The sequence below is a fragment of the Melozone crissalis genome, unplaced genomic scaffold (assembly GCF_028551555.1).
Source record: "Melozone crissalis strain CALT ecotype California unplaced genomic scaffold, PUWL_Pcris_2 ptg000016l_1, whole genome shotgun sequence".
Taxonomy (NCBI): Eukaryota; Metazoa; Chordata; class Aves; order Passeriformes; family Passerellidae; genus Melozone; species Melozone crissalis.
In genome coordinates this window covers 46,682,331-46,710,258 of record NW_026535794.1, presented here as the reverse complement: position 1 = coordinate 46,710,258, position 27,928 = coordinate 46,682,331, and the positions used below count along the sequence as shown (strand labels likewise).

Sequence of the window (27,928 nt, the reverse complement as noted above, 5' to 3'; positions counted from 1 at the left end):
ACAACCAGTTTAAAATAGCATTTGTTTTCAGACAAAGAGCCGTGTAAACTCTCCTACTGCTACTCCCTCAAGTCCTCTCAGGAGCACCACCAGGTCCTAAATTACTTCTTGCATCTGAGTGGAAATCACACCAAGTAGTGCAAGACCTGCAAAAGGACGACCAACATGATCATTTGGAGTACCTGTCAGGTATTACCCATTCCCAAAAGTAAGAATGCCATCTGATTGCGAGGTCATTAATACTCCTTTATAAGATAAGCAGCAAAAGATACAGCTAAGACTATCAGCAGAAATGGGTGTTAAAAAGTTCCATGCTTGAATTTCTCATTTTATTCTTTGTTGTTCTGGTGCAGAGATTTCATGCAGCACAGAAGACAAATAAGAATTTTTAGTGCATTTATTTTCTTTCATTGCTTGAAGTAAAAAGGAATTGAAAACTTGTCATCACAATGACTTCTTTCCTCTAACAGCTTGTGGTAAAGGCTGTAGTGATAGCAGAGCTTTAACAATTAACCAGGTGGTATTAAAAATAATAAAGAGATAGGATCAATTGGGTAGGGAAATATCAGTACTCACTAAGAGGGAAAACAGCATAACTTCAGGTAGAGGGCAAACTAGTAATAGGTAGGCACAAAACCTAAACTGTCACAGGAAATGCTGCTTTTATCCATGTAGCTTACTCTAGGGCCCAGACAGATTAAGAAGATGGGAGAGGAGGCAAAAGACAAGTTCTGTCTGTCCATTCACCCCACCCTATTTTAAGGCAAACCAGATGGGGGTTTTTTCTGGTTTTTTTTGTTGTTTTCCCATTTTCTTCACTGATGCTATAATTTTATTTGCAAATCATTCAAGATTGGCAATAGCATATTTATTCTTCTCACACAGTAATAATAGCCTTCCTAGACATGGAAGAAAAGAAATGCATATTTTTGAGCTATCCACCTCATCTAGATCAGTCTGTTACTGTTATTCCTAAGACAGCTCAGCGCAGACCTAATTTTATCATCTTAGTTCTGTAAAGAGATTTCCAGAGACAGTGTCACCTGTAAGTCACAGAAGTCATCAATAGGAAGTCAGAAAACAGTGCACACCACTAAAATCTTGTGTTTTACCTCTCAGATCCATATCTCCAGCTCAGGTCTCCATAAAGGACTCAAAAATCTCAAAAGGGGAGGAGAGGGAAGCATCACATCAACTCTTTGCTTTAGTTTTAGTCCTCAATCATGAGAGTAAGATTTGAGGAACTGCCTTGAAAGTTTGAAACCGCACTTGACTTCATACAGCTGTAACTATATTCCTTTACATTTTGACAAAAACAAATCCAGCTGATAGAAAAGGACCTTGTACTTATGTCCAGATCATATGACTATGAGATGACAGGGACAGGCTTCACAGACCTGCAGAGTTTAAGGACAGGGCAGCAATAACTGTAATGGCAGTTGTGCACATACATGGCCATCTCAAGTTTTTTTTGCTACTGTGTAAAGATGGAACACAAGAAGTCTCAAAGTGCAATTCCATGAAATTTATTATTTAAATAGTGGATGTGCCAGCTATAAAAAGGTGTCTTTGGTGTTAAATACTTCATTCCATTTTAATTGTGTACTCAGTCTTCACAGTGTCACTTCTTGCCCTTTTAGAGTGAACAGCAACTTACAAAATATGCAAGAGAATTATAATCAAATCTTGGATTTATACAAAAAAACACTTTGGTATTCCCCTCCCCCCCACACACTTCTGCCCCAATATTTGCAATTATCTTTTCTTAGAGAGGGACTTCTTTGTTCCATGCCCTAAAGGTAAAAAAAAAAAAAAAAAAAAAGGAAAAAAGTTAAGGTATGTATATATTCCACCTCAAAATTATATCAATAAAAAAAGACTAGATATTAGTGATTGTCTTTTCCTATTGCAGGCACTGATGGTTGATACTAGAATTATGTACTCAACTTCCCAGCTAGTATGAAATGTGCATGAGTGGTTTTGGACTTCAGAATATCTCAGCATAACAGATAAAGTTCCATGTGAAGCTCACATCACATTCTCAGTGTGCTCATATAACTGCATTGTTGAATGTACCCAAGAAACATCAGCTATTTCTGGGGAAAATACAAGGAGTGTTTTGGGATTATGTAAGCTTCCTGGATGCTTTTAATAAAAGCTGGTCAGCAATTAAAGTTTTAAGACCAACGTTCAAACAATCTGTCTTCAGGGCTGGTGCAGATTTGCACTAGTAAGATACTTCAGCCTAAGTTTGTTTCCAACCTTCCTTACATTTCTAAGATTAAAGTCTAAGCCTTTGTCTATTATATGAGAGAGACACTATCTTTTACTCATGTGTTTCCTGATGGAATATGTGGGTTCATTTTTCTGCACTAACTTACTCTTTTCCAGAAAGAAAACTGATCTTACAGATAGCTTCTTGTAACTACTGACCCTTTTCAATTTATAACCTTTTCAGACTCACACAAATGCACAAAAGCATATTTGTTGCTGACTCAAGTTCATTTTGATTTTTCCCTCCACTGTTTTTCCCTGTCCTCCTCCAAAATAGCCAGAAGTTCCTTATCCAGAAAGTTGGAGATCTTAAGAATTATCTATATGCATTTTTGTTGTAGCAAATTGCAAATCATTTGGGCTGAGGCAGATTAGTAACTTAAATAAAAGCACATACTGCAAAGTGACACAGGACCCAGCACTTTAAATAGACAGTACAGCAGTCTGAAGAGCAACTAGACTAAAACAGCAGGTTTTGGTGTGGGTTTCCTCCCCCATCCTTACATTAAACAAAGAAGGAACCTAGCCTGGTCAAAGCTACACTGCATTCATAGCAAGGTGATTAAGTGCTCAAAGTTTAGCTTCCCTCCCACCTTTTCTGCATATTTCACAAGCTATCCAACATCCCTGCAGTTCAAACCAAGAAAGATTAGTCCCCAAGATAGAAAAAAATACTTGTAACAGTAATTTTTGTAGCTTGTCACTGTATACCAACCTTTGTGTACGCTGTGTTTAGGCAGCTCCCACATTTCTGCTTCTTCCACCTCATGTCTTGTGTCTCTGCCTTTTGAAGGTGGCTTGCCCATTCTTTTCTTCTTTGCTTTAACCAAAGGTGGGCACACTAAATAACAAGATACAAGTGGTGTTATTTCTCCAATGCATAGTCTCAAGGCAAATTTAACCATGATTTTCACCAGCTGGTCTGTGGTGTTCCTCCCTCCCTTTTTTGTACCTGTTTTTAGTAGCAGATAAAATTGACACTACACATGCCAGGCAAGTCTTACACATCTACAGCATTTAATCACTGTCTAACCATAATTCTGGATGCATTGTATTTTGAGTTATAATTTGGATAGGTGTTAATGTGGTCAAAAAGGAACCTAGAACATTGGATAATTGTGCCTTAGTTCACTTTTCAGGTGTTCAAGACTAGTTGGTGCTGTCCAAGTGACCCAATTCACCCACTGTCTTCAAAAAGCTTCAGACCTGTGAAGTTATGCACTACAAGTACACTGCTCAAGCAGTCAAATTTAGTGCATGATGTTACTGCTAAAGCCATATATCTTGTTTAGGCAAACCTCCTAACTCCTAGGGCACTTTAATTTGAAAAAGCAAATACTAACATAGGCAACAATTTAAAAAATAATGTAATTTTAATAGCACTTCTGCAGCATCCACTGGCACAAACAGTGTTCAGAAAAAACCAGTTCCTGCTTCCTAACACTGAATGTGATGACTTCTTCCAACTATCTGGGCTAGAAAAAGAAAGAGTAAGCAAGAAACAGACCAAACATCCTCAGTTTGCTGCACCATCTCTGAATTCAAAGATGCAGAAGAGACATGCTGAAAGTTAAAGGTAATTTACAGTTATTTTAGAACTATTACCAATATTTTTATACATTGTTGTAGTCGAGCCAGGAACAATGCTGCTAAAGTAAAATGCTTTCAAGTCTTATAGAGCATGCTAGCATTAAAAAACAAACCCCTGCAACACTAAACTCTGCATACAGAAAGCCTCCAATGCAAGAGGCAAATGATCCCAAACCCCAATGTGCTCAAGCAGGAAAGCAATGCAAGGAAAGAACTAAGGAAAACACTCTATCTACTTGGTTGTTGATATAGGAAAGCTGATGTATATTATCAGAGAACTGAAGAGAAGCAAATCATCTGTTCTGAAGATAGCCTCACACCCCATTATTTGATAGGCTGATCCTGAGATGCTTGAAATACATGACCCAGGAGAGTGGCAATCCACACTACAGCAAATTCCATAGCTGTTCCAACAGCACCTACACTCAAACACCTTTCAAAGGCATCAAAACCAGATCTGAACTCCAAGTAAGACATTAACTATAAAGAAGAAAAAACAAAACATTCTGCTTCATGAGCTAAGAAACTATGTAAGCTATTACTTTGTTAAAATAACTGTTTTCTTCATCTTTTCCTTAGCTAGATCAAAATTATTTGCACTCCATCATTCTTTAGCAGTGTCAGGGCAACTGTTGGTCCATGCTAGTTTTTCTGAGCATTGGCATATGAAGCTACCACATAGAACTCCATGTTTTACTGATCAAAATTAGGATCTACCACTGCACATGCTATCAAGAGTAGCATTATCTGTATAAAGAAATAATATTACAGTTTATGGCAGTAACAACTTTACACAAATAAAGGCTTTGCTTTGGCCGTATCAAAGCATTTAATGATTTTCTATAAAATTACCTTTAAAAATCCCCATAAGTATCTCTGATGCATCCTTACTACCCTGTTTCAGTTTGAGAAGGCTATAAATATATCCAAGATATGCCCTGATTGACAGACATTTTATAAATAGCAAAGCAACAAGGATTAGTTTTATTGTTTTCAAATCTTATGCAACTATCATGTGCTTGCTATTTTGTATCATATCCTTATGGATGTTCCTTAGGAACAAAAACACACAGAGAAAGCTGTACCTTGTTCTTTGCTCCTTGCTGGAGGTGAGAAACTACCACGTATTTGGCTGGTAAATCTGGGTTTAGCACCACTTCTAATCCAGTACTCTTCAGGTGGTATCCCCATGTTGTCTCTTAACAGCCTTCCTAATTAAATTAAAAAAAAAAAAAAAATTAAGGTCAGTATTTAGTCTTGGTAATGTTGGTGTAATGTTTGATCCACAAGCCAGAATGCAAAGCCAATTACTGGATCTGATTGTAGGAATCTGTTGAAACAGAAACAGTTTTCTGGAGGTTACACTTAACAAAAATTACAAGACATTAGGTGTACAGATTTTGAACAAAGAAAATAAAGTTTAAGAGCACTTAGCCTGCTATTAGCAGTAAATCACCCTGTTTTGGTTGTTTTTTACAATGCAAGACACTACTAAACAGCAGCCACCTGCTGAAGTGACCATATAACCAGTTGCAAACTGATAATTCTTCTTATTCTCAGTTTACATTAATCCAATTTCTAAGAGGATCTACCTTGGAATAAATAAGATGTCCTTTCCTAGGTCAAATTTAATAATATTTCACACCAATTTTCTGAAAGTACAAAACTGTTTTTGCTAAGAAAGCAGCTGCTACAATTTAAAAATAAAATTGTTTGACTCCTCAACTGCAGGAAAGTTACAGAGGGTATGTCCATGTGGTAATAATAATTCTGTTTAATGCACCCAGCATGAGTCTGTAATAGGAGAGTCAGACTGTATAAACTTAAATGCAGAGCTTCTAAGATATTAAGCAACAGTAAACACATAATCCAAATTATCTCAAGCTTTACAAATTAATAAACTGCCACTAATGTCAGACAGTTAAATATATCAAATCTAACACAAAGGAGAGTTTCTGCATTATTCTCTGCTAGCTGTAAAAATGCAGAGTCCTTATACTATAGCTAAAAAGTTGCAGCAAACTTCCCTCTGCTTCAGAAAAAGTATTCTGCAGGACTTCTGGCTCTTGGCCAAATTTGAAGCTGCAACATGCTCTAATCTTCCCACTAGTTTAAGCTACAATGTGAAACTGCAATTAGGTGTTCTTTGTGTATGCTACTAATCAGCACTTGGCCCTTAGCAATTAGCTCACCTCTCAAGAATTTCCGTAGCAGTCGCTGGTGTTCAAGTCCTTCTCTTCTTGTCATAGGCCTCTTTCTTCCATAATATCCATAGTCACTGTATACAACTTCATCTTGTTCTCTCTTCTTTGGCTTGTAAACTACACCAATGTTTTCAACAAGCCCACTCCTAGTTTTTATTTTCTCTTGAGCAGGCCAGCTAATTAGTTGTGCTGGTACAGCATTTGTAGGTGGTTTCCAAAGCACTCTCTGGCCAACTTGGTAGAAATTTCCTTTACTTGGCCTCAAGATACCATATGGAGGGGCTTCTTGAAAGAAATACTCAATTTCATCCATGTCATCATCCTCATCCTCCTCATACTCATCCTCTCCATCTTCATCTTCCTCTTCTTCCTTCACAGAATATTCTTCAGAGTCCTCAACTTCTGACAAACTCTTAGTTGCTTTTTTGTTGGGAGAATCGACTTCTTTCCTACTAGAGGACCTAGAAATGGCTCCCAGCTTTCTACCTTTACTGGAAGTCTCTTTGATCTTTGTGTTTGAAGAGTTGACATCTTGGTCATTCAGGCTGTTCACCTGCTCCTTTCCTACCACTTCATCTACGTTAGGAGATCCACCACTTTTAATTTGCCCTGAGCTCTCTGTACTTTTCTGAAGAGTGTACATGCTTTTCTGAAGCACATAGTCAGGCACAAAATAAGACACTGGGGCATTATCAGTTGATGAGCCTTCTTCTCCAGAGGACATGTCATCAGAAGACAGACTGATTACACTTCGGCGCTTCCTTTGTGGCAAACAAGCGTTGTAGGTTGTGTCCATACTGTCCAAACAAGCCAGCCAGCTGCTAGAGGGAGCAAACTTCTCAATTGATTTGTCACACCAAATACTTTTTTCTGTCTGACTTTCATTGGTTGCACTGTGGCTTAAATTCAGCTTTTTCTGCTGAAAGTCACTCATTACCTCCATATTAGATGGAAGCAGTCCTGCTTGTTGAATAAAGCCAGGCTCTTCTTGAGAAGTTTTTGATCCTGCAGACCTTTTAGTGCTAGATTTCTTAGCTATTACCACTGGTTGGTCTACACCAACAGATCTTGCCAACTCTGTGATTTGCACTGCCATGGTTTCACCTGGGGGGGATTTTGCCATCTTTTCTGCATCCAGCTCCACTTCATTATTTTGCACATCTTTCTCTTGCACAGCTTCAGCACCTTGTTTAGAGGTGACAATAGCTTTTCTCTCATCTAAGGAAGCTCCTGGCAGCATATTCTCCCCTTCATGCGGGCCATACATCATGCCTTCACACGAGCTCACAGAAAACAAGTCATGTGGCACTATGTTCTCTGGAACTGGTTTACCACTTGCCACATCATACAATGGGATTGTTTCTTTGAAGGATTTCCACAGCTGAATAGCTGGAGAGCCATTTCCATATTCTATCCTCACTTCTTCCTTCTCAAAGGCATAGCTTCCAGTAGGAAGATTTCTATACTGTGTAGAGCTGGCAGGGTTCTTATTATGAAACTCTCTGTCTACCACAATAGAAGAGCCAAATGAATTTTGTTTCTCTGAAGTACTTTCAGTCTCTGTACCTATACCAGGAGAAACACAGGCTGTATTTCCTGCATCACAACCTTTCGTTTCTGTACGCATATCTTGATGCCTTTTTTGCTTGCTTTCAGGCTGTCTAGGATCAGTCTGTGTTTCTTTTGTCTCCATTTTCTTCCCAGGGCTATTGTAATGTCTGAATCTTGTTGCATGATAAAACATAGGGGAAGGTGGGGCAGCATTAAAATAAGGCCTTCTGTTAATTCTTGCATGCACTGGATGCTGTGGGACAAAAAATCGAGGGTACTCATGGAGCGCAACAGAATAAAATGGAAAATATGGATTTCCACTTCGGAAGCCTAGACATTGGTGACAAAAAGAAAAGACAAATATCTTTCTGAAATTAGTCATCCTGAATCATATTTACTTGCATAGACAGGGACAGCTACAAGATCAGACACATTGTAAATAAAACACACCACCTTTCAATGCTTAGTAGCAAATCTGGTGCAAAAACAGAGTTCTTCATTAGGGAATAGTTTATCTCAACATCTACACTTTAACCAGAGCTTGTTTTCGTCCCTTGGAACATTCATCAAGTTGTTTTCTGTGCTTTTTTTGGCTATTTCACAGACTATTATAGAGCATGGATCTTGAAAAAGACAGCTCCAGGTAGAAGTTCACATAAGTATAGCACTCACAAGGTCTATTTAATAATATCTTTCTTATTTTCTTAAGTTTACATTTACCCATACTGATCATGCATGCACATGTGAAATTCGTATATACCCACACATATTAATTGCTAAGTATATTCTGGAGCTCTGTGTCTGCAGGATGACCATTACTTAATATTTTGCTTAGCTTCCCTTCTCCAGAAGCACCCACAAGCTACATATTTAAGGCAGAATTAATGTCATGCTAGAGCTGTCAAAAATCTGATTTATTAAGTATTAGTTAAACTCCCAAGAGGCTCATTAACACAGATACTGCAAGAGTAGGGGAAAGAAGAATGTAGCTAAGTAAGCAAAGATCCCACAGAGAGCTGCTGTTTGTCTTACCTGGAGCAGGTACGCAGTATGGACTGTATGCATAACTGAGGTACCATGGATTTGGATAAGGCTGTTGAGCTGATGGCTGTGCATAAATAAAGGGTCCTGGGTGGTTTGTGGAATGTGATCCACTTTCTGAAGTTGGGGCACTATTCATTTTTCTTTAAACGCTGAAAGAGAGAAGTAATCATTATCAACTACTTTAAGAACTGCATGACTTAATTATTTCTGTGCTCTGTCAGAATTTAGCAGACATTCCTCTCCCTGCCCAGAGAAAACATAGCCTTCTAAAAGAAAGCTGCTGTCTTCCAAACAGAAGGTAACAAACTGACATGCTATCAAGGTCAAATATTTCAGTTGGGCTTTGCAAAGCAAGCTTTTGTACACAGCTCTTGATATTAGTCCTTCAAGGCAACCTTGTAACATGCTCTAAAGCTACAGAGCTTCAGTAGTCTTAGATGCATACATCTCTATAAGTAGTATTCCAGCTAATTAAATAAAAAAGCCTTCAGTGAATTAGCCTTGAGCAAGAGGCCACACACACACAAAGAAAAAAAAAAAAGCTTCACACAATCAGACATTTAACGCTTCATGGAGAAAACTCTTCTTAATTTCTTAATGCTAATGCATGTGTTGTTACACATTACAATAAGAACTCCATTAATTCAGGATTTGTACTTTATACTATACTTAAGAATGACAGCTAACTAACATAGTAAACCAAGTATTTCAGCGACACCCTGCTTCCTACGCTTAAACCAAATGATAGGTAGCAAAAACAACCCCACCAAAATCCTTATGTGGAAGTTTGCATTCAGAGCCATATAAAATTCACAAGACAGAACTTCCTCCCACACTTGGATGTCTCTTCAGTTAACTAATACTTGCAAGCAATACAACACTATCACACAGAGCTTATAAGCAAGACTATAAGAAATCAGAGGACTCTTAACTCCTTAGAAGATTCAAGCACTTCAAAGCTACAAAAGAACCAAAATTATTTTGAGACCTGCTAGAAATTAGCACACTGTTCAGCCTAGAGTTTCAGAATGCCTTAGGAATGCTGGAGCCCTCTTCAGCTTCCATCTAGGGTGGCCTGTGCAGCTCTTGAAAGCACCAAAAAGCCTACAGACTCCCTCAGGCCAAAGAATTACTTTGACCTTTGAGAAGGAGGGTGGTGCAGAGAAGGGAAAAAAAAAAAAACCCCACAAAAACAAAACAAACCACCAAACAAAACCCCCTACAAGAACTAATCTATTCCTCCCCCCCCTTAGAGCCCCAAAAACCTACAGTCCAATGCTGCTGCTGCCACCGCTGCTGCAGCTTACATCCCAGAAGAAGCCTGGTTAGGTCCTCTTTATGGCAGGCAGCTGCTGCTTGTCCACTCCTCCTCCCACCTGAGGCTCATTTAACAGTGATGCAGGGAACTTTTTTCCATCATTGTGTGGGAGGAAAATCAAAACACAGGGATAGGAATAGTTGTAAAAGCCTTCAGCTGCTGTACAGAAAGCTAGCAGTTTCATCTTGCAGATGTTTAGGCTGCATCTCTAAGTAAATCTGGTATTTCCCTTTTATAATGTTGGAAACTACTTTTTTTTTTTTTAGTAAAAAAAAAAAAAAATAGAAAAAGGAAACATTACCAATCTTTTGATTCAAACTGCAGTTAAAAACACTTCTTCCAGACAAAAAAAACCTCAGAAGACACAAGGCCAAGTTGACATTTACTTTCAGGGTTTACTTGTTGTTCAGTACTGAGTAAAGGGAGCAGTGCTCTTCTATCCTAACATGGCTGAGGGGGCTGACAAATGTAATGTTATTTCCATATGAACAGAAGAAGCACTTCTTCCCATACAGTGTACTCCACCATGTGTCATGGGAATTCATGAAATGTGAAGCTGCAGTTTGACTCTACCCTGCCTTTTTACAGGAGGCGAGACTCTGAGTTGCTGCTCTGGAATTGCATGTCTCCAAATGAGAGACTACTGGTACAGGGGCAGGTGAAAGGAGAGGAAAGCACAGTGCATGTGCTATGCAGGCTGGTGAGTGGTAAACAAGGGGGAAAACAAGGGGGTATGGTTGCTTAGAGATTGTTTGTATTCCTGTGTTGGGAAATTCTCAAAATTGATGTGGTTTTTGCTTCTATAACATTCAGATTAACCAACTCCTTTGTACCAAAACACAAACTATAAAATGTTTGAGAAAGGTTACTGATCCATTCCTTGCAGACCTTCCTAGCCAAAGCTTGTCCTTTCCATTGACAGCAGCTCTTGCACTTTGTATGACTGGTAGTAACAGGACAACAAAAAATGGGTACAAAGTGAGATGGGGAATTTAGGCTAGATGTTAGTAAGAAATTCTCCATTGCGAGGGTGGTGAGGCACTGGAGCAGGCTGCCCAAGGACATTGTTGAATGCCCTATACCTGGAAGTGCTCAAGGCCAGGTCAGATGGGGCTTTGAGCAACCTGACCTAGCAGGAGGTGTCCACGCCTGTGGCAGTGGGGTGGAACTCAATGGTCTTTAAGGTCCCTTCTCACCCTTAACAGTCTATGACTCTCTGACTTGTCTGGTGTGTTTTAAATCCCCACCTCTGCTCTGCATCCATCATACTTTCAGCTCTTTGAAGTGCACTTCCCAGCCTTTCTATTGGTGGATGGACCCAAAAAGAAATAAAGAAAATAAGTAACATTGGATGGCTTTTAAAAACATATGTGTTCTCAGGATTTTCCTTTCTCTCGTACCTCCCTTCAGCCTCCTGTGCCCCTGTCAATTCCTTCCATCCCAGAGTAAGCTCCAGTCCCCACAAATTCTCCCTCAGGTGAACTTTGCTTTTAGGGCAGCAAACCTACACTTGGCCAAGGGACATTCCAGGATTCCAGGATGGCTGAAGGACCAAAGGCAGGTCCCAGGGGGAGAGGACCCAGATGGGTGTTAGCCCTGGAGCCCACAGGCCTCCAGGTTGCAGCAAGTGAGGAGCACAAGTCCCGTGAGGAGCTGGTGTTGTTAGAGAAGGAGAAAAGGAGGCTCAGGGCGGACTTTATGGTTCTCTACAGGTACCAGCGACAGGATGAGAGGAAACGGCACCAAGTTTTTCCAGGGGAGGTTTAGGTTGGACATCAGGGGGAATTTCTTCCCAGAAGGAGTGAGTGGACTTTGGAATGGGCCGCCCGGGGAGGTGGTGGAGTCACCGTCCCGTCCCGGGAGGTGTGTAAGGGAAGACTGGATGTGTCGCTCAGTGCCAGGCTCGGGTTGGCAGTGCGGTGTCCGGTCGCAGCCGGCCATCCCGGAGGCCTTTCCCGAGCCGCAGGATTCGGTGGCTCAGGGGCCGCTCCCCCCGGCAGAGGGCGCGGGGGCCCCGCTGCACCCGCGGGAGGCGCCGCTGCGGGGCCGGGCGGGCAGGGGGCGCTCGCGGCCGGGAGCGGGGACAGGAAACCGGGGGCGGGCCCGGCCGCCCCCTCGCGCTGCCGCGCCTCGCGCCCGCATGCGCAGACGGGGCGGGCGCGGCGCTCCGTAACGGCGGGCGGGTGAGGAGGAGGAGGGGGAGGAAGAGGTGGGGGGGGGCGGCGGCAATAGCAGCGCCTGCGCGCCCAGGGGCCGCCGCCGCCTCCGCAGCCTGGGAGAGAGACCGGATCCGCCGCCGCATCCTCTTCCTCCCCCACCGCTTCCCGCGGCCGCCCGCGGTCGGGACGGCCAGGCACGAGAGGAAGCGGCCGTCGGAGGTTTGTCCGGAGCGGAGGGGTGGGGGGGCAAGGATGGCGCTGGCGGCGGCGCTCCCGCGCTCTCGTCCCGCCGCGCCGCGGCCGCCGGGCCCTTTCCCGTCCCCGCGGGGGGAGCGGCCGCCCCGAGGAGGCCTCGGTCCCGGGGGCGCCCGCGGGGGCTCTGCGGCAGCCGCTCCCCCCGCCCGGGCGGGCGCGGCTCCCGCCCGCCCCCTCCCACCGCGGCCGCTCCCGCCCGGCGGCCGCGGCCCCGGGCCCGCCGGGCACCGCCGGTGGTGGCAGCGGGGGCCGTGTCCGCGCCCTCGGGCAGGGCCGGCTCCCGGCAGCCCCGAGAGGAGGAGAGGCCGTGGGGATCGCTCCTAAGCCCGGAGTGCGGCGGTGCTGGAGGAGCGGGAAGGTGTCCGCTTCCTTCTGGGGGAAGCAGGAAAGGGATGAGGGCTGTTGAGGGACGGGACGGCGCACCTGAGCATCGGGGAGAGATGTGTTTCGTTGCCCCTAGTCCGGCATCGGCGCGTCCCGCAGGCAGGAGGGGCTGTGATGGGGGTCGGGCTGTGCGGGGCTCCCCTTGCGCTGAGCAGGTGGGGATGGCTCAGACCCGGGTGCTTGTGTTGGCAGCGCTCGCAGGGACGCGCACTGGGAAGTCTCGGGGGAGAACAGTGGTGGAGTGGCAGTGCCGGTCCTTGTAGCTGCCCCTGCGTTCCCTATTCATCCATCTCGTTGGGCATGTGTACGCCATGGGTATCTGCAGTGACCGGGGTGGCTGCCGTGCTCGGATGTAGCTTTAAAAGGTCACATCATTCTTAGTAAAGAGTCACATAATTCTTAGTAAGCTTTTCCGGACTAAATAAACACATAGTATCGCTTTGACGTTAGTCACGTTTTCCCGGCGTTTGCCAATATGTCTGCTGTGAAACGGGATACATACCTGCTGCTTTTGAAATAACTTTAATTATGATTTAGAAATGGATTTGTGCTGTACTTAGCATGTGCATTTTTAGAGGTTTTATTGCAAAGCCCCAGCTTGGCTTTTCTACATCGTGTACATCTACTTTGTGATCATAGTGGGCCTGAAAGGCTGTGTGCTGTTGTGAGCTCACCTAGGGCTGTAGCTACATGAATTTTGTTCAGATTATGCATTTCAGAGATTATGAAAATGCACACTGAGTATAGTTCTGTTTCTCGGAAATCTATCTGGAGGAATAGGTAATTTTTAGTATTTAATTTAATGATATTAAATAGTAAATGTATACATCAAGTAGTCTCACAGTTTGACTATAGGTGTCACACCTTTTTCCAAATGGTTTTTGTGTGTCGAGTAGAGGATGCCCTTTGTACTCAAAGATGTATCAGCAGCATCTTTCAGGAACAGTCCAAAGAGGAAGAAAAGATGTTGCTGCTTATTTAATATTTTTGCCTGCATTTTAGACAGATGGTTGTTGTTGTTTTTTTCTTTGCTGAAGCAGGCTTTTTTGTTTTGGTCATGTGATTATGAAACAGACCAGAATTGGTGCAAGCCCTAAAATTTCCCTCTCTTAGTTTACTGACTGTTGTGCTTTGAGAATAAATTTTATATGCATGAGTATGATATCCATTATAATACTTAACCTTTCAGGAACTAACTTACAGTTAATTAAGCTACATTAATGACTAATTAATTTCTTAATGTAGAAATGCTTGAATTTATAGTTAAGTGTCATATAGTGAATAGTCAAGAAAATGACATGTACTTTTAAACTGGAATTTAAGTTGTTACATAAAACAGACTAGCTTCATTAATGTACTATAGTTCAGAGAAAAAAGAAATTTTTTATGTAGGATACATGGCTGGATCTTACTGGAGACATCCATGGCCCACTTTTCTTCAAAGGTTAATTTTCCAAAACAGGTCAAGTCTTCCACAAAACAGGAACACCCTTGGGGATGGAAACTACCTGTGCTCAGCATAGAAGTCCAGTTGCCAATTTAAGCTGTTGGTTTATCATGTCATAAATGCTAATTTTCTTTCTGAGCAGGTATTTCCTTTAGTGTATAACTTCCTTTAGGAGCAGAAAAACAGGAGTGCACTGTAACCAAGCATGTTGTTAACATGGAGTCTGACACTTCTGGTGTCTACTTTCTGTGCAGCTTCAGAAAACTCACGTACCTCAAAGTTGTAACTCACCTCCCAAGCATGACATGTATGGAAAATAGTAGTAGTTTCCAAGTGAATAGTCATTTTCAAGATAACATTGTAGGATTAAACCGTTCCTTGTTTTTAGTGAAATTTTACATTGTTGCCTTATTAGACTCTCCTTGATGTCCTCAGTTTTCTGGACTACTGTGCTATCAAAGACACCTTTGATGGCTTTAGAAGAGAGGAAAACTTCCAAGTCTGGAACTGCTTCATCAATTACCTATTTCTTTCTCAGTGCCAAGGATGCAAATTTGATACATTACTCAAGAATCTAGAGCTTCCAACTCCTTTTTTCTTCTTTCTTTCCTATCTTTGAGATCTATTGGCTAGGTGTGTGGATTTACATAATTGATTCTAATCAGTTTGAGTACTCACATTCCCCCTTGCTATTAGCTGGTATGTTAAGTTTGAAGCTGGCTGGTTTGTAACTCAGAATATCCCTCATAGTAACCAAGTGTTGGAGTGCCTGGGCTGGGCACTGTGTTGCTAGCTGGGAGGATTGCTATCTGCACACACCAGGGCTTGTGTAGTTTGGCTTAGGGTTGTTCAGGTCTAAATTCTGACCTTTTATTATGTTAAAAATAGTGAATGACTCACTTCTTTAGATGTGTTTTTACTTGTGATTTGTATGAAGCTGCCCTTGGATGGAAATAGGATTTTGATTAAAAGTGCACAAAGGTAGTTTTTAAAGTTTGTTTTTTGTTTGGTTGGGTTTTTTTTTTTAATTAGTTAAAACTAGATTAAATAAGTTGAATGTCCAGGGAGATAGGTTTGGGTTGTTGGGTTTTTTTGCTTTTTGGTTTTTTTTTAATTTTCTTCCAGACATATGGAAAATGTAGTGTGTTTTTAAAGTGTGAATTGGAGTTAGTAAAGTTAGAATTTAAGAAGTATTTGATGGCTGAAGATGCAGATGGGAACCTGTAACACTTTCATTGATCTTTTACATGTTTCCCACCATTTTATGGAAAGTTAGGCATCTAATCTGACAGACTAATTAATGGAGGGAATCAGAATTAAGGAATCAGAATCTCTTAGAAAACCCCAAGCAAAAGATGCCTATATATCTTTTTCCCTGCTTCTAATTTGGGTAGAAAATAAATTAATTTTTTTAATAAGTCCATTTGAAGAATATTATGTCTGTGTATCATATATGTTTCCCTACCAAACTGGAAATAGTCAATATACCTGTTTGTAGCGCAGCGTGTATCTCTATCAATCTTTGCCTGACCTCAGAAAATAAACAGATTCAAGGAAGGCAATTAATAGCCTATCCCATAACTCATTAACATTTGATGACTAATTTTCTGAATGGTCTCATTCAGATTTGAAGTACGTGAACAAGTGTTAACAAGCCACCCCATTAAAATTACTTAAGCAAAAAGGAATAATTACTTAAAAACAAACCCTCTTATCAAGGTGTTACTTAATGTTGCTCTCCAGCTTGATAGGGAGGTACTTTATATCACCTGGTGATTACATGGTTTCATTTGCAGTGTAGCACCCTGTGGCCTTCCAGCAGCTACCTGCCAGTCCTGTTTGGGATAGCTGGCTTCCAAGAAACAACCCAGAACAAAATGGACACTCCAGTGACATTTCTGAAGAGGAAAGTCTCATTCCTAGAACTTGTATTCAGGGATTATTTTTATTCTGTCAGAATTTCAGTTCAGGATATAAAGCTAACTTTAGCCATAGATCTTTTAATCCAGAAATGAGAAATGTCCACTGCTGCATAGTTATTGGGACACCAGCAGACAGCAGTGCATCTGTAGACATTTCCTCAAGTCCACAGTTTTTCATTTATCTCAGATCCAATGACTGTGTGCCAGCCAGGCACAGAGCAATGAGAGAGATGTTGGGTTGGGACTGGCTAAGGCTCTTGCTTTCCTCCTTTGGAAGTCCATGGCTCTGGACAAGCTGCTTTTTATTTCAATGTCTCAGTTTTTCAGCCTCAAAGTGAGGAGAGTATCTCCTTTAAAATAGTCTTGAGCTCTCCGAAGAGGTGTGAGAGGTAGGTAATCTTGGATGATTTTCCAGGCACTAAATGATGTTACTACCACTTATCCTAATGTTTTGAGCAGATTCAAATCTCTTGGGCAAATGACAATGTAAATTATGGCAATTTTGGACCAGTAATTCAGAGATCCTTGATGTATTTGTTTCCATTACAAGGGAATGGGATGTGAGTCCTGACTCTGTGACAAATACAAAACTTTGTTCTTTAGCAAATGGTTATTGTTGGCAGCAAAACCCAGTGTGGATGTGGAAAACAGGAATTGTGTACATAGCATGTTCCTACCATGTGCACTTCCCTGGAGTACACGACAGATGGTTTTCTGTAAACCAAAGGCTCCAGCTTTGTAAATGTATGGTTCAAAGGTGATCCACATCACATAAATGTTCTGCAACAGGATTCCTGTCAGCTCCTCAATCTTTTCTGCTACTGAGGGTCGTACTCAAATGTTCCAGTTATTTATAGTAATTAATTTCACAGTTTCAACATGTCTTCTGCTGAACAGGTCTGCTTTTTCAGTTATTGAGTGTCAGCAGCTTTCTGCCAAAAATGTCTTTAATCTTACGAGCAGGTGTATATCAATTCCTCCATGGCATCCTTGACTTGTTCTGGTACCTAATGACTGAACCAGTGCATATTAGTTTTCTTTTTTTTCCTGTTTCTGAAAAAATATTTCTATTCTTTACCATTACATCAGAAAAAGAAGTTATGGTATCAATGAGTTCTTTTGCTAAAGCTTTGTGTTACTGATGCTCTGCCCATACAGAGCTTAATCCACCAGCTTGTATTGTTCTTGAAACTTTACTCCTAAGCCAGGACAAACAATGCTGTAGAGAGACTTGGGATACCAGCAGAGCCACAAGCTATTTATTGCTGTGGGCCTAGCACACGTAGGGAGTCTGTGTGTCTGTAGCTGTTTAAAGTTCAGTGCAGAGTCTGTCAGTGGATTGGGTTGCATGGTGAGCTGTTCCCAGAGTAGCAGCAGGGTGGGCAGTAGTGCAGAGATGAGATGCACACTGTCTTGGTGGAAAGGAGCTGTGACCTGAGGCAGAAGGTCATGCTTTAGATGGAGCAGTATCTCTGTATCCTCCATGGATTTATGGTTTAGTGACTTCAGACGTTACCTGGAAAGTGAAGGTCTCCAGTCAAGACTTGTGCTAGTATCTGTCATTGTAGCACACAGTAGTATCTACTCCTTCCCCCAGGTATCAAAGCCTTTCCTGTTTTCCTCAATTAACTTCGTTCACCTCAACAGTGAGCATTGGGTTTGACTAGTTGAGCTGTTTTCCAGTTAAACAACCAGGGAACACTAAGAGTTTGAGATTCCTGTTTGTGTATATTTATCACTGAAAAAGAAAAAGATTGGGCACACTAAATTAGTAGTAATTAAAGTGGCTTAATTAAATACAAATTAAGTATATCTGTTTCAAGTGAGTGAATGTTGAAAGACAACTGTTTCTGAATTGTATTACAGGCAGGGCTGTGTTGAAATAGTAGATCTTTGGTGTGGCTTGCAGGTATTTCAACTGTCTTGGTCTTACACTAAATCTTATGTTTTTGTGTGGAATTTAAGGAATGTCATTTCACCCAAGTTGTTTCTGCATTCTCTGTTCATCATGAACTGTAGTGATAGTGATATCCTAGACACAAGACAAACATGTCCTGGCTGTTCCTCAGTTTTGGAATGCAGAAGAACATTGCAAGATTAAATAAATCTGGAAGCATTTGATAGCTGTGGTACTCTGGTGCCCATTATGGTGGTAATTTTACTGTCACAACTATCCTATTCTTAATTAGGTTTTTGTGTTCAAGTGGAAGATGAAATAAAACCTGACCCTATTTTTAAGAGGAGAAATGTCCAAACAAGATAATAGACCTTGGCAGCCACTGTAGGTGTTTTGAGCTTTGCTATTCCAGCATCCCTTTGCTCCTATTATTTCCTTGTTTTTCTTTTCTCCTGTCTGCAGCAGTGAAGCTTACCTGGCTGTATGGAAATTACTCAGAAGGAAAAACAAGGGAATGTGAAAAATTAATAGGTGAAGCCCTTCTGCATGCAGCAGATAAATTTAATATGCATTGGAAATATAGACTTTTAGGGTTTTTTGTTTTGTTTGTTTTGGGGTTTTTTTTAATCCTTGGTGCTAGTTCTGCTTCATCTCTACTAGAATGCCAAGGGTGAAATAAACAGGCTGATAATGATGATGAGAGTTTAGCTGGAAAGTGATGGAATGTTAAAATTACTGCATTTATCTTTTTAGTGACCTGGTATTGATAAGCTTTCAGTAGACAAAAACAAAGAAGCAGAAAAACCTGCTGTTTAATGTAGAAATGGGGGGGAAGTGGCTATCTTATCAATGGTTGAATGAAATTCACAGGTGTACTCAGTGGGAAATCTGGGTAGTTCTTTGAAGAGGAATGAAGTCTTACTGAAACTTGTTTTAACTCTCCAGCTTTAGGGGCTGTGTTGACAAAATAAAGAATTTTAGTTTGTGAGTTTAGGTCATATGAGAATTAATGTACAAACTGCTTTTCATTTCTGTTGGATACCTTTGTTGTTTAAATTTTTTTTCTTAGAAGGGTTTTATTGCAAGTAATGAAGTACTAATTTAGAAATGTTTATTAGGCAATTACTTCTAAGAGGTAACTATGAAAGGTTTTCCAAAATGTGCTAATGTGTAAATTAATTTTATTTTCCTGCTTTCAGTCCGTCAGGTGCAGCCACTGATCACGAGATGTTACCACAAAATCTACCTCAGACTTCACTTTTGTTCATTCAGTTGCTGCGCCATAGATCTCAACGGGAGCTCTGCAGACACTCTTGAAAGCCTCTGAACAGATTGGGACACCAAGTCACAGCATGATGACCTAATAGGAGGTCAAAGTCTGAAACATTGATTCAGCAGTTCAAGATAACGCTGCCCTTTTATCAGTATCACTTCTGAAGGCTACAGACCTCCTGCCATTTCTTTCCTGGCTACTTCAGAAACACTCAGCTGACCTTTCTTTGCTGAAGAAATCTTGACTTTTCTCTCTGGTCCTGGAAATATTAATGGAATACAGTCATGTCTACCCAGGACGAGAGGCAGATAAATACAGAGTATGCTGTATCCTTGCTGGAGCAGTTGAAATTCTTCTATGAACAGCAGTTGCTAACTGACATAGTGTTGATTGTTGAGGGCACTGAATTTCCCTGCCATAAGATGGTTCTTGCAACGTGCAGCTCATATTTCAGGTGAGTATACAAATGCTATAAAATCTGTGCTACCTGATTTTAAGTGTAATGGTAATTGATTGACAACGTTTTGCAGAGACTTAAAGATCAGTAACTTAAGTACAAAACCTAAATATCCTTACTTTCCAACACAGAGTAAAATAAAATTTCTGGCTTCCTGGGACTAATTCTAGATATTTATTGTAGTTCCTACAATGAGTGTGGGGGGAAAAAAATCACCCTTGTGATGGCTCATTTTCTTTAGGGAGTTAAATGAGTCTGAAAAATTAGTGAATTTCTTATTCTTCACACTGAATCTTTAAAATACTTAATCTGTTTTTATTTCCCAAGGTAGGATAATAAGGAATTACTGAGATTTGGCTGCAGGAATCCCATTGTCATGTTTAATTGCAGTTTGTTAGTAGAAGCATCTGCTAAAAGTAGGGACTGCTGTGCAAGTTCATGGCTTTCTTTTCTGAATCATCTGGTTTTCCCTGCTCAGCAAAGCTGGAAACTCTTCCCTTGTGCTTGAGTGTTGTGCCAATGGAAGTGAAGTTTTTCTGTGTGGTTTGGGTTTCTTTTTTTTTATCATGGTCCCCCCAAGATACTGTTGAAATTCTTAGTTCAGTAGCTCTTGTATTCCAAATGTCCTGCTTTTGGTCTTTTCCTATCAGCAGATAGTGCTAATGATTTTGGAGTTTTAAGATATGTTAAGTGCTACCACTTTTTGCAAATGCCTTCATAGTAAGACCTGGATGATGAGGCATCAACAGTTTTCTGCAGTGATTAATCATTTTTGTTGGCAACATAATATAATTAATCTGCCTGTCTGGAAGAAATTTTGAAGCTTGAAACTAGTCTGAGTGACATCCACGCATGTTCTACTTTCCTGATGCATTGTAGAGGGATTATAACTTTTCTTTCCTGTTCAATCCCTGGAAAGTTTACAAATTTGCTTTTCCTGAGACTGGCTCACTATACAGAACACATCAGAGATATTTTCTGTACTTTATCTCCTTTCTTATAGAAAACTGTGGAAAGATTAATTTATTACTTTTACAGAAAATTTGTCCCTGCTGGCTTTTCTGTTTATTTTTTCATCTCAGATGAATCTGGTCCAACTTTTAGCAACAAGTATTGTGTGATCACTAGATAATAATTATTACCATTGGCCCTGTGCAGATGACATAGTTCAAACAATTTGTAAAAAAACAGCCACTGAAAATGTAGCCAGATTTAATGTGGGTGGCTAATCATAAGGTTGGAAAGCTGTCATGAGTCCACCCAGTGTGCTGCATCAGAATGTGCAGTCAAATCTCTTATTCATATGTGTTTGTTTATTATTTATGGAATGAGGTTTTGGCACTGGTTAAAAGAAGTATCAAACTTGTGGTTTTGTCATGTTCTGTTTTTCTTCTCTACTTTGGTTTACAAAAAGATGTTCGGCTTCCTAAATTTAGCTTTATTATGAAAAATTGATAGCCCTGAAGGAGGGGGAAGAAAAGCAAAGCATCTTTCTGTGTGATCCAGCCATTGTGTGTGATTGCAGCCAGCTTACCTTCCGTTCCATCTTTGTGTCTGAATGATGTGCAGCCCTGCTCCAGCACAGGCTGCTCAGCAGTGTGTGAGCAAGAGCCAGCCTCCAACAGCTCCCTCTTCCTTTCTGAGGAGTCTCTGTACCCTCTTGTACTTTCTTGTTTATCTTTAAATAGCTGCAAAGCAAGTTGATACTCAGTTAGTCAGTGATCCCTCCGAAAATGCAAGTTGCCCTGAGTTAAGGAGCTTAGAAGAAGAGAGAGAAAAGGGGATGGGATACTGTTTTTGTATCAGATGCTTTCTGGAATGGCTTTGCTTAGGGAGTGTATCTCCATGTCCCTTTCATCTCTGCAGCCAGAAGCAGGACTAAAAGGTGCACTCACTGTCCCTTCTAACTTCTCTCATGCCTGGTTTCCTAAAAAAGAAAAGCCCAGATAAATATAAAGAGCCTTGAACTGAATTTTTAGCACAACCATAAATACCAAACCTGAATCAATATAAAGCTCTTGAAACCAATGTCCCCTGTTTTAAGAAAATTGACAAGTACGTGGCTTATAGTACCAGATTGCAGTTAGTTCTTAACTGTGTTACAATGAAAATACCAGGATGGGCAAGAGGTGTGTGAAACATTAAGGAAACAATAATAATGTTTTTAATTGCCTTTCTAGTCTTCTTCAGGAAGATGTAATGGAAATACTCACTCTTTTTTTCTCAGATTAGATCTGATAGGTTTTTCTGTTATTGATTGTTGCCTGCAAATTTGAAGTTTACTGCATGTTATGATGAATGGTATATAAGAAATAATTCATAAAGTGCTAGTCCTTGCTCCATTTCTTCTCCTCCCAGAGGAGCATCCTTTTTGATATGACTTAGCTCAGTCCATTACATAAATCTTCTTCTTTTGGTTTAGAATCTAAAATCTAACTCTGTATGTTTCAACAGTGTTTTCTGGAGGATGTTTTTTCCCTCTTATCACCTATCATAGAAAATATTTAAATTGTGTCATTAAAACTCCAAAATCATTAGCACTATCTGCTGATTAACACAGAAGGGTTTGCATTAGTATAAAGTTATTTCTGCAGAAGACACTGATGTTACTCTTTTGATGTTCTGTCCAAACGTTATATTGTAAATAGCAGATGTCAGCCTAAGGTAAATTCTAAACACCTGTGAACAGGCCTGCAAAAGGACTGTTCACCTTTAGGAGTGTAATCACCAGAGGCTTACAGGTGACTGTTTAAGATTACTCACTGCTGATCCTTGTCTTAATATGTGTGTTTCTCCTCAGAGCAATGTTCATGAGCGGGCTGAGCGAGAGCAAACAGACACACGTACACCTGAGGAATGTGGATGCAGCCACTCTGCAGATCATCATCACTTACGCGTACACGGGTAACCTGGCAATAAGCGACAGCACAGTAGAGCAGCTCTATGAAACCGCCTGCTTCTTACAGGTAGGAATGTTTACAGGAGGAAATAACAGCTCCTAAGCTCTGAACCACTTTATTCTTTATCTTGTTAAAAGATCTTTCCTCTTTAGTCATTTCAAAACAGTTTTGCTCTATTCACTCTGTATAGACAGTTGCTTGCCAAATTTACTTCATGTAGCCATCCCTCCTTGCATGACAGTCCCTTTGGAAGGCTGGAAGTAAACCAGTGTACTTCTAACATTTAGAAAATTAGTTTTGCCAGCAGACATAATCACGTTGTGTACTCGGTCTGTATGAAGCAGCTGAGTGAGTCACTGCTGTATTTTTGTGTATGTATATTATTCCATGCCTGAACTGTGTTGTTCAACAGACACAGGCGCTTTATGTGCTGATGCTACATGAAAGCATAGACTGTATGTGTAATACTTTGTGTGTTTCTTTGCATTACAGGTAGATGATGTGTTACAACGATGTAGAGAATACTTAATCAAAAAAATTAATGCGGAAAATTGTGTGCGTCTATTAAGCTTTGCTGATCTCTTCAGCTGTGAGGAGTTAAAACAGAGTGCTAAAAGAATGGTGGAGCACAAGTTCACAGCTGTGTACCACCAGGAGGCTTTCATGCAACTGTCACATGATCTACTGATAGATATTTTAAGCAGTGACAATTTAAATGTGGAAAAGGAGGAGACAGTGCGTGAGGCTGCTATGTTATGGCTGGAGTACAACACGGAATCCCGCTCGCAGTATTTGTCCTCTGTTCTTAGCCAAATCCGGATCGATGCACTTTCAGAAGTAACACAGAGAGCCTGGTTTCAAGGCTTGCCACCTAATGATAAGTCAGTGGTGGTGCAAGGACTGTACAAATCGATGCCCAAATTTTTCAAGCCCAGACTTGGCATGACAAAAGAGGAGATGATGATATTCATCGAAGCCGCTGCTGAAAACCCTGGTAGTCTTTACTCTTCTGTCTGTTACAGCCCACAGGCAGAGAAAGTTTACAAACTCTGCAACCCTCCCGCCGACCTGCATAAGGTTGGGACGCTGGTAACTCCCGATAATGACATCTATATAGCAGGTGGGCAAGTTCCTCTGAAGAACACAAAAACCAATCACAGCAAAAGCAGCAAGCTGCAGGCTGCCTTCAGGACCGTGAATTGCTTTTACTGGTTCGATGCGCAGCAGAACACTTGGTTCCCCAAGACGCCGATGCTCTTTGTGCGCATCAAGCCGTCGCTGGTGTGCTGCGAGGGATACATCTACGCCATCGGGGGCGACAGCGTCGGCGGGGAGCTCAACAGGAGGACCGTGGAGAGGTACGACACCGAGAAGGACGAGTGGACCATGGTGAGCCCCCTGCCCTGCGCGTGGCAGTGGAGCACGGCCGTGGCGGTGCACAACTGCATCTACGTCATGGCGCACAACTTGATGTACTGCTACTTCCCCCGCTCGGACGCCTGGGTGGAGATGGCCATGCGGCAGACGAGCAGATGTTTCGCCTCGGCCGCCGCTTTTGGCGATAAGATATTCTATATCGGAGGGCTGCATATTGCCAGCAATTCTGGGATAAGGCTGCCCAGCAGTACTGTGGATGGGTCTTCTGTAACGGTGGAGATCTACGACGTGAATAAAAACGAATGGAGGATGGCAGCCAACATCCCTGCCAAGCGCTATTCCGACCCGTGCGTCAGGGCCGTCGTCATCTCCAATTCCTTATGTGTCTTTATACGGGAGACCCACATGAACGAGAGAGCCAAGTATGCCACCTACCAGTATGACCTGGAACTCGACCGCTGGTTCCTGAGGCAGCACATATCGGAGCGCGTGCTGTGGGACCTGGGCAAAGACTTCCGGTGCACTGTAGGAAAGCTGTATCCATCCTGCCTTGAAGAGTCCCCCTGGAAACCTCCAACGTATCTCTTCTCGCCAGACGGAGCTGATGAATTCGAGCTGGATGGGGAGATGGTTACTTTACCCCCTGTATAGCTCCCAAATTAGACTGCACAACTGAGTCTGTGCTCAGTTATAAAATAATAAAAGAAATAAATGGCTGTGAAAGAACAGGTCTGGGGACAGAAATCTCAGAGCTGTCTTTCATGAGTTGTATTTTTATGCCCTACCTAACACTTGCCGCCATTCAGTATGAATTAGTGAAAAGAGCAGATATGCTTCCATAATCTCAAATACTATTATCAGATAATTGAGAAAAATATATGTATATCATGAGCTTGAGCATCTGACTTGTCTAAAGAATTAATTCTAGTTCTATAAAGTCTCCATTCAGGAAAATTAGCTTAAGAAAAAAAGTAGTTATTGTTTCTAGGATGATGTCACAACTCTTTTGAAAGTATCTTCCAGTTACATTTTAACTACTTCTGGATATTCTACTTAAGTGCTAGTTATATAATTGTCAGTGTGGCCTAATTAAAGGACTGTGCCGCACTTTCTAAATACTAATATCTATGTTGGTATAGTAATGCCATTAAAAGAAAAAGAAACAAATCCCATGGATCTACACCTGTGGTAGGAAGGGTAGATCTTCCATTGTATGGTAACATGCTGGGCAAAATGACTGCAGGTTCAGTCAAGCTGTATGATGAGGTGCATGTATTCTATTTTCACTAACTTATACCTGTCTATTTAGAATACAGGTCTTCCAAGCAGCTGGTAGATTACCAGGTGTGGACTTAAAGTTGCTGGGCTTGCGACAGGAATTGCCAGCCCTCATAGTGCGGGTCTATGTGGGGCTTTAATCAGTAAATGCCTCCACATTCTGTATTACAGTAACATTGGCTCATGTATATTACTTCCTGCTGCTGATGTATTTTTCCATTGTAAAACGAAGTTTTAGTGTGGATTAACCAGGTCTTTATTTTCTGTTAATTTAATAACAAGCATTACTGTAGTGTGATTGTGTATAGATACCCCTTAGCTGTCAGGTTTTTTACTTTGGGGGGGGAAGCAAATTTCAGGAATATCCTGTGCTGTGTGTGCAGGAGAGCAGATGCCTAGTGCTGCTCTGGCATTAATCCCAGGAACCACTAGCAGTAGCGGGGTGCCGCCAACCTAACATGAACACAGGTGCTTCATGACAAACCTTACTAGCATGTTCAGCTGCATCATGTTCTGGCACTGTATTTTGAATGACATTAATTTATTAAAAAAGACTGAATCCAATTGCCTGAGTGTGCTTTTTGGCTGAAATAAATAGAGTTGTGCCACCCTCCCACCACATGCACACTTGTAGCGAGTTGCTTAACTATTTCTAGCGAAGGCAGCTAGAAATAGTTAAGCTGCAAAAAGCCTGGAGATGAGTATGTGAAGTTGATTCTGCTCACTACTACTCAGCAGAAGCTGGAAATTAGGTATTGAAGTCAAACTGAGGATTACACAGGACTAGAAGCCCCTGCTATCATTTTTGTAAATCAGCACTTCTCTGGTCATGGTAGAAATTCTGCCCAACTGAAAGCAAAGAGCAGCAGGCATTAAGGAGGAACATCTTCTGTAAGTTCAGAACATGGCAGACCTATTTTCAGTCGCGAGTAATCAAGAGCAAATTTATTTACTCCATTGACCAGACTGTCACTGGCTTTTCCTTAATTGTTTCCTATTGCAGTAGATACAACTGCAGCCTTCAATAAAGACAACACCTTTGTATTGTTTGGGCTATGTCTCAAGGGGCTTTACAAAGTTTTGTCTTGTACAATTATTAAAGGTTTTGACTAGAAAAGGGGCTTTAAACAAGAAAGCTGCCTTATATAAAACTCTTCTAGATGCTTTGGCATTTTGTGCCATGTGAGGATTTATGAGACTCAGAGTAACAGTGGCAAGCTACCAATTTTTATTTTTTGTATGAAGGTGACATAACATGTTTGCATTTACCATTACATAAACTTTTTTTTTTAACACCTACATATTTTAGATAAGAGGTGTGAGGTGACTCAGGAGCTCCTGCTGATAGGTCTGTTTATATTGCTTTCATGTTGCAAGCCTGTGCAAGGGAGCATACATAAAAAGAAGGATAGATACTCCTTTATAATGCAATTTGGAGAATCACATACCTCAGGCAAAAACATGAGCTGTATCCAAGTAACTGCAGCCTGCATGGGCTGCTCACTTCTGTGGCTCCTTCTCACTTCACCCTACTGTTATCAGGCTGTATTAGGCTTTAGGACAAGGCTTTGTTGTTTTAACTGCACATGATCTATAGCTAGTGAAGGGGCAAAGTGGGCTCATTCTGTTACTGAGAACATTCATCTTGAGTTTAAAACATTATGTGTAGCTTCTTACTGGAGGAAAACAAACCAAAAAAAGTGTACTTGAGTACAAAATAAGAAATACTAAATAGGAAATACTAAATTGCCATGGCTGTAATTCACAACTGCCTCAAAGAACCTGGAAGAACTTGGTTTTATCCATTTAGGAACATCTTTTGAAATGCAGACAGTCTGCATGGCTTCCTGCTCGTCTGCACCTTTTATAATTTTTTCCTGTACATTACCAGTATGTTTTGTTTCTTATGGGGCCCAAGATTATATAGTACCTTATGTAAAATATATTTGCTATTAATAATATGGCACCTAAAGACAAGACTAGTCAAGTGGTGAACAGTTCTCTAGTGACTGCTGAAGACATACTAGTAGTTCACTGACACAACTGCTTTCTGAGCCAGTATTCATCCCCAAAGAAAAACAGCTGGCAAATGCTATTCTCCAGTCTAAATTCTTGCCTTTCATAGAATAGAAGAAGGAAACTGTGCAGCCAAAGCATTGTCATCTGCCTGGAAGTGGTCACTAGTGGTAGAATTAGAGAAAGACTTCTGCAGGAACAAAGACAACAGCTGAAAAAAAAATGCAGTTCTCCTGTCATAAATGGAGCAAATATGATTAAAGCCTCGACAGAGGTCTAACTAGTGTCTTAGTACCAAGCTTCAGCCTAATCTTAGCCTATTCAACATGTACTTGGCTTTCAAGTACATTTACTTACAAGTTTCAGTGAATCAACTCATGTCCTCAAGCTCTGCTGCATTTGCAAAGTTTACCTCTTTTCTGGTAAAGCTAATTTAAGCCAGTCCTACATAGTTTCAGTTTCCCTTACCTAAAGTAATAAAAGAAGTGATCTGGCCTCTGCTAACTTTTAATGCATTCAATCATTTTTTGCAGTTGTTTAAACACATACATAATTGCAAGTTTAATTTTTGTTGTAAAGGTC

General features: G+C 41.1%; 2 protein-coding genes across 2 annotated transcripts; one reads left to right on the top strand and one right to left on the bottom strand.

The window, feature by feature from the left end:
• Positions 1–1,755: 1,755 nt before the first annotated feature.
• On the bottom strand, positions 1,756–8,799 carry LOC128935616 (uncharacterized). The gene is made up of 5 exons (XM_054274067.1): positions 8,652–8,799; positions 6,057–7,949; positions 4,950–5,075; positions 2,990–3,115; positions 1,756–1,793 (listed from the first exon to the last, which is right to left on the bottom strand). The coding sequence occupies exons 1-5, from the start codon at positions 8,797–8,799 to the stop codon at positions 1,756–1,758; spliced, it is 2,331 nt and encodes a 776-aa protein (XP_054130042.1).
• A 3,376-nt stretch (positions 8,800–12,175) lies between these two features.
• On the top strand, positions 12,176–25,894 carry KBTBD2 (kelch repeat and BTB domain containing 2). The gene is made up of 4 exons (XM_054273964.1): positions 12,176–12,359; positions 19,245–19,772; positions 22,576–22,741; positions 23,168–25,894. The coding sequence occupies exons 2-4, from the start codon at positions 19,603–19,605 to the stop codon at positions 24,701–24,703; spliced, it is 1,872 nt and encodes a 623-aa protein (XP_054129939.1). The 5' UTR covers positions 12,176–12,359; positions 19,245–19,602; the 3' UTR covers positions 24,704–25,894.
• Positions 25,895–27,928: the final 2,034 nt, after the last annotated feature.

Coding starts and splice junctions, on each gene's coding strand:
- LOC128935616 (XM_054274067.1), bottom strand. CDS start 8,799: ATGAATAGTGCCCCAACTTCAGAAAGTGGATCACATTCCACAAACCAC. Junction 7,950..8,651: donor ATACTGCGTACCTGCTCCAG/GTAAGACAAACA, acceptor ACCAATGTCTAG/GCTTCCGAAGTGGAAATCCA. Junction 5,076..6,056: donor GCTACGGAAATTCTTGAGAG/GTGAGCTAATTG, acceptor TAATTTAATTAG/GAAGGCTGTTAAGAGACAAC.
- KBTBD2 (XM_054273964.1), top strand. CDS start 19,603: ATGTCTACCCAGGACGAGAGGCAGATAAATACAGAGTATGCTGTATCC. Junction 19,773..22,575: donor ACGTGCAGCTCATATTTCAG/GTGAGTATACAA, acceptor GTTTCTCCTCAG/AGCAATGTTCATGAGCGGGC. Junction 22,742..23,167: donor AAACCGCCTGCTTCTTACAG/GTAGGAATGTTT, acceptor TTTGCATTACAG/GTAGATGATGTGTTACAACG.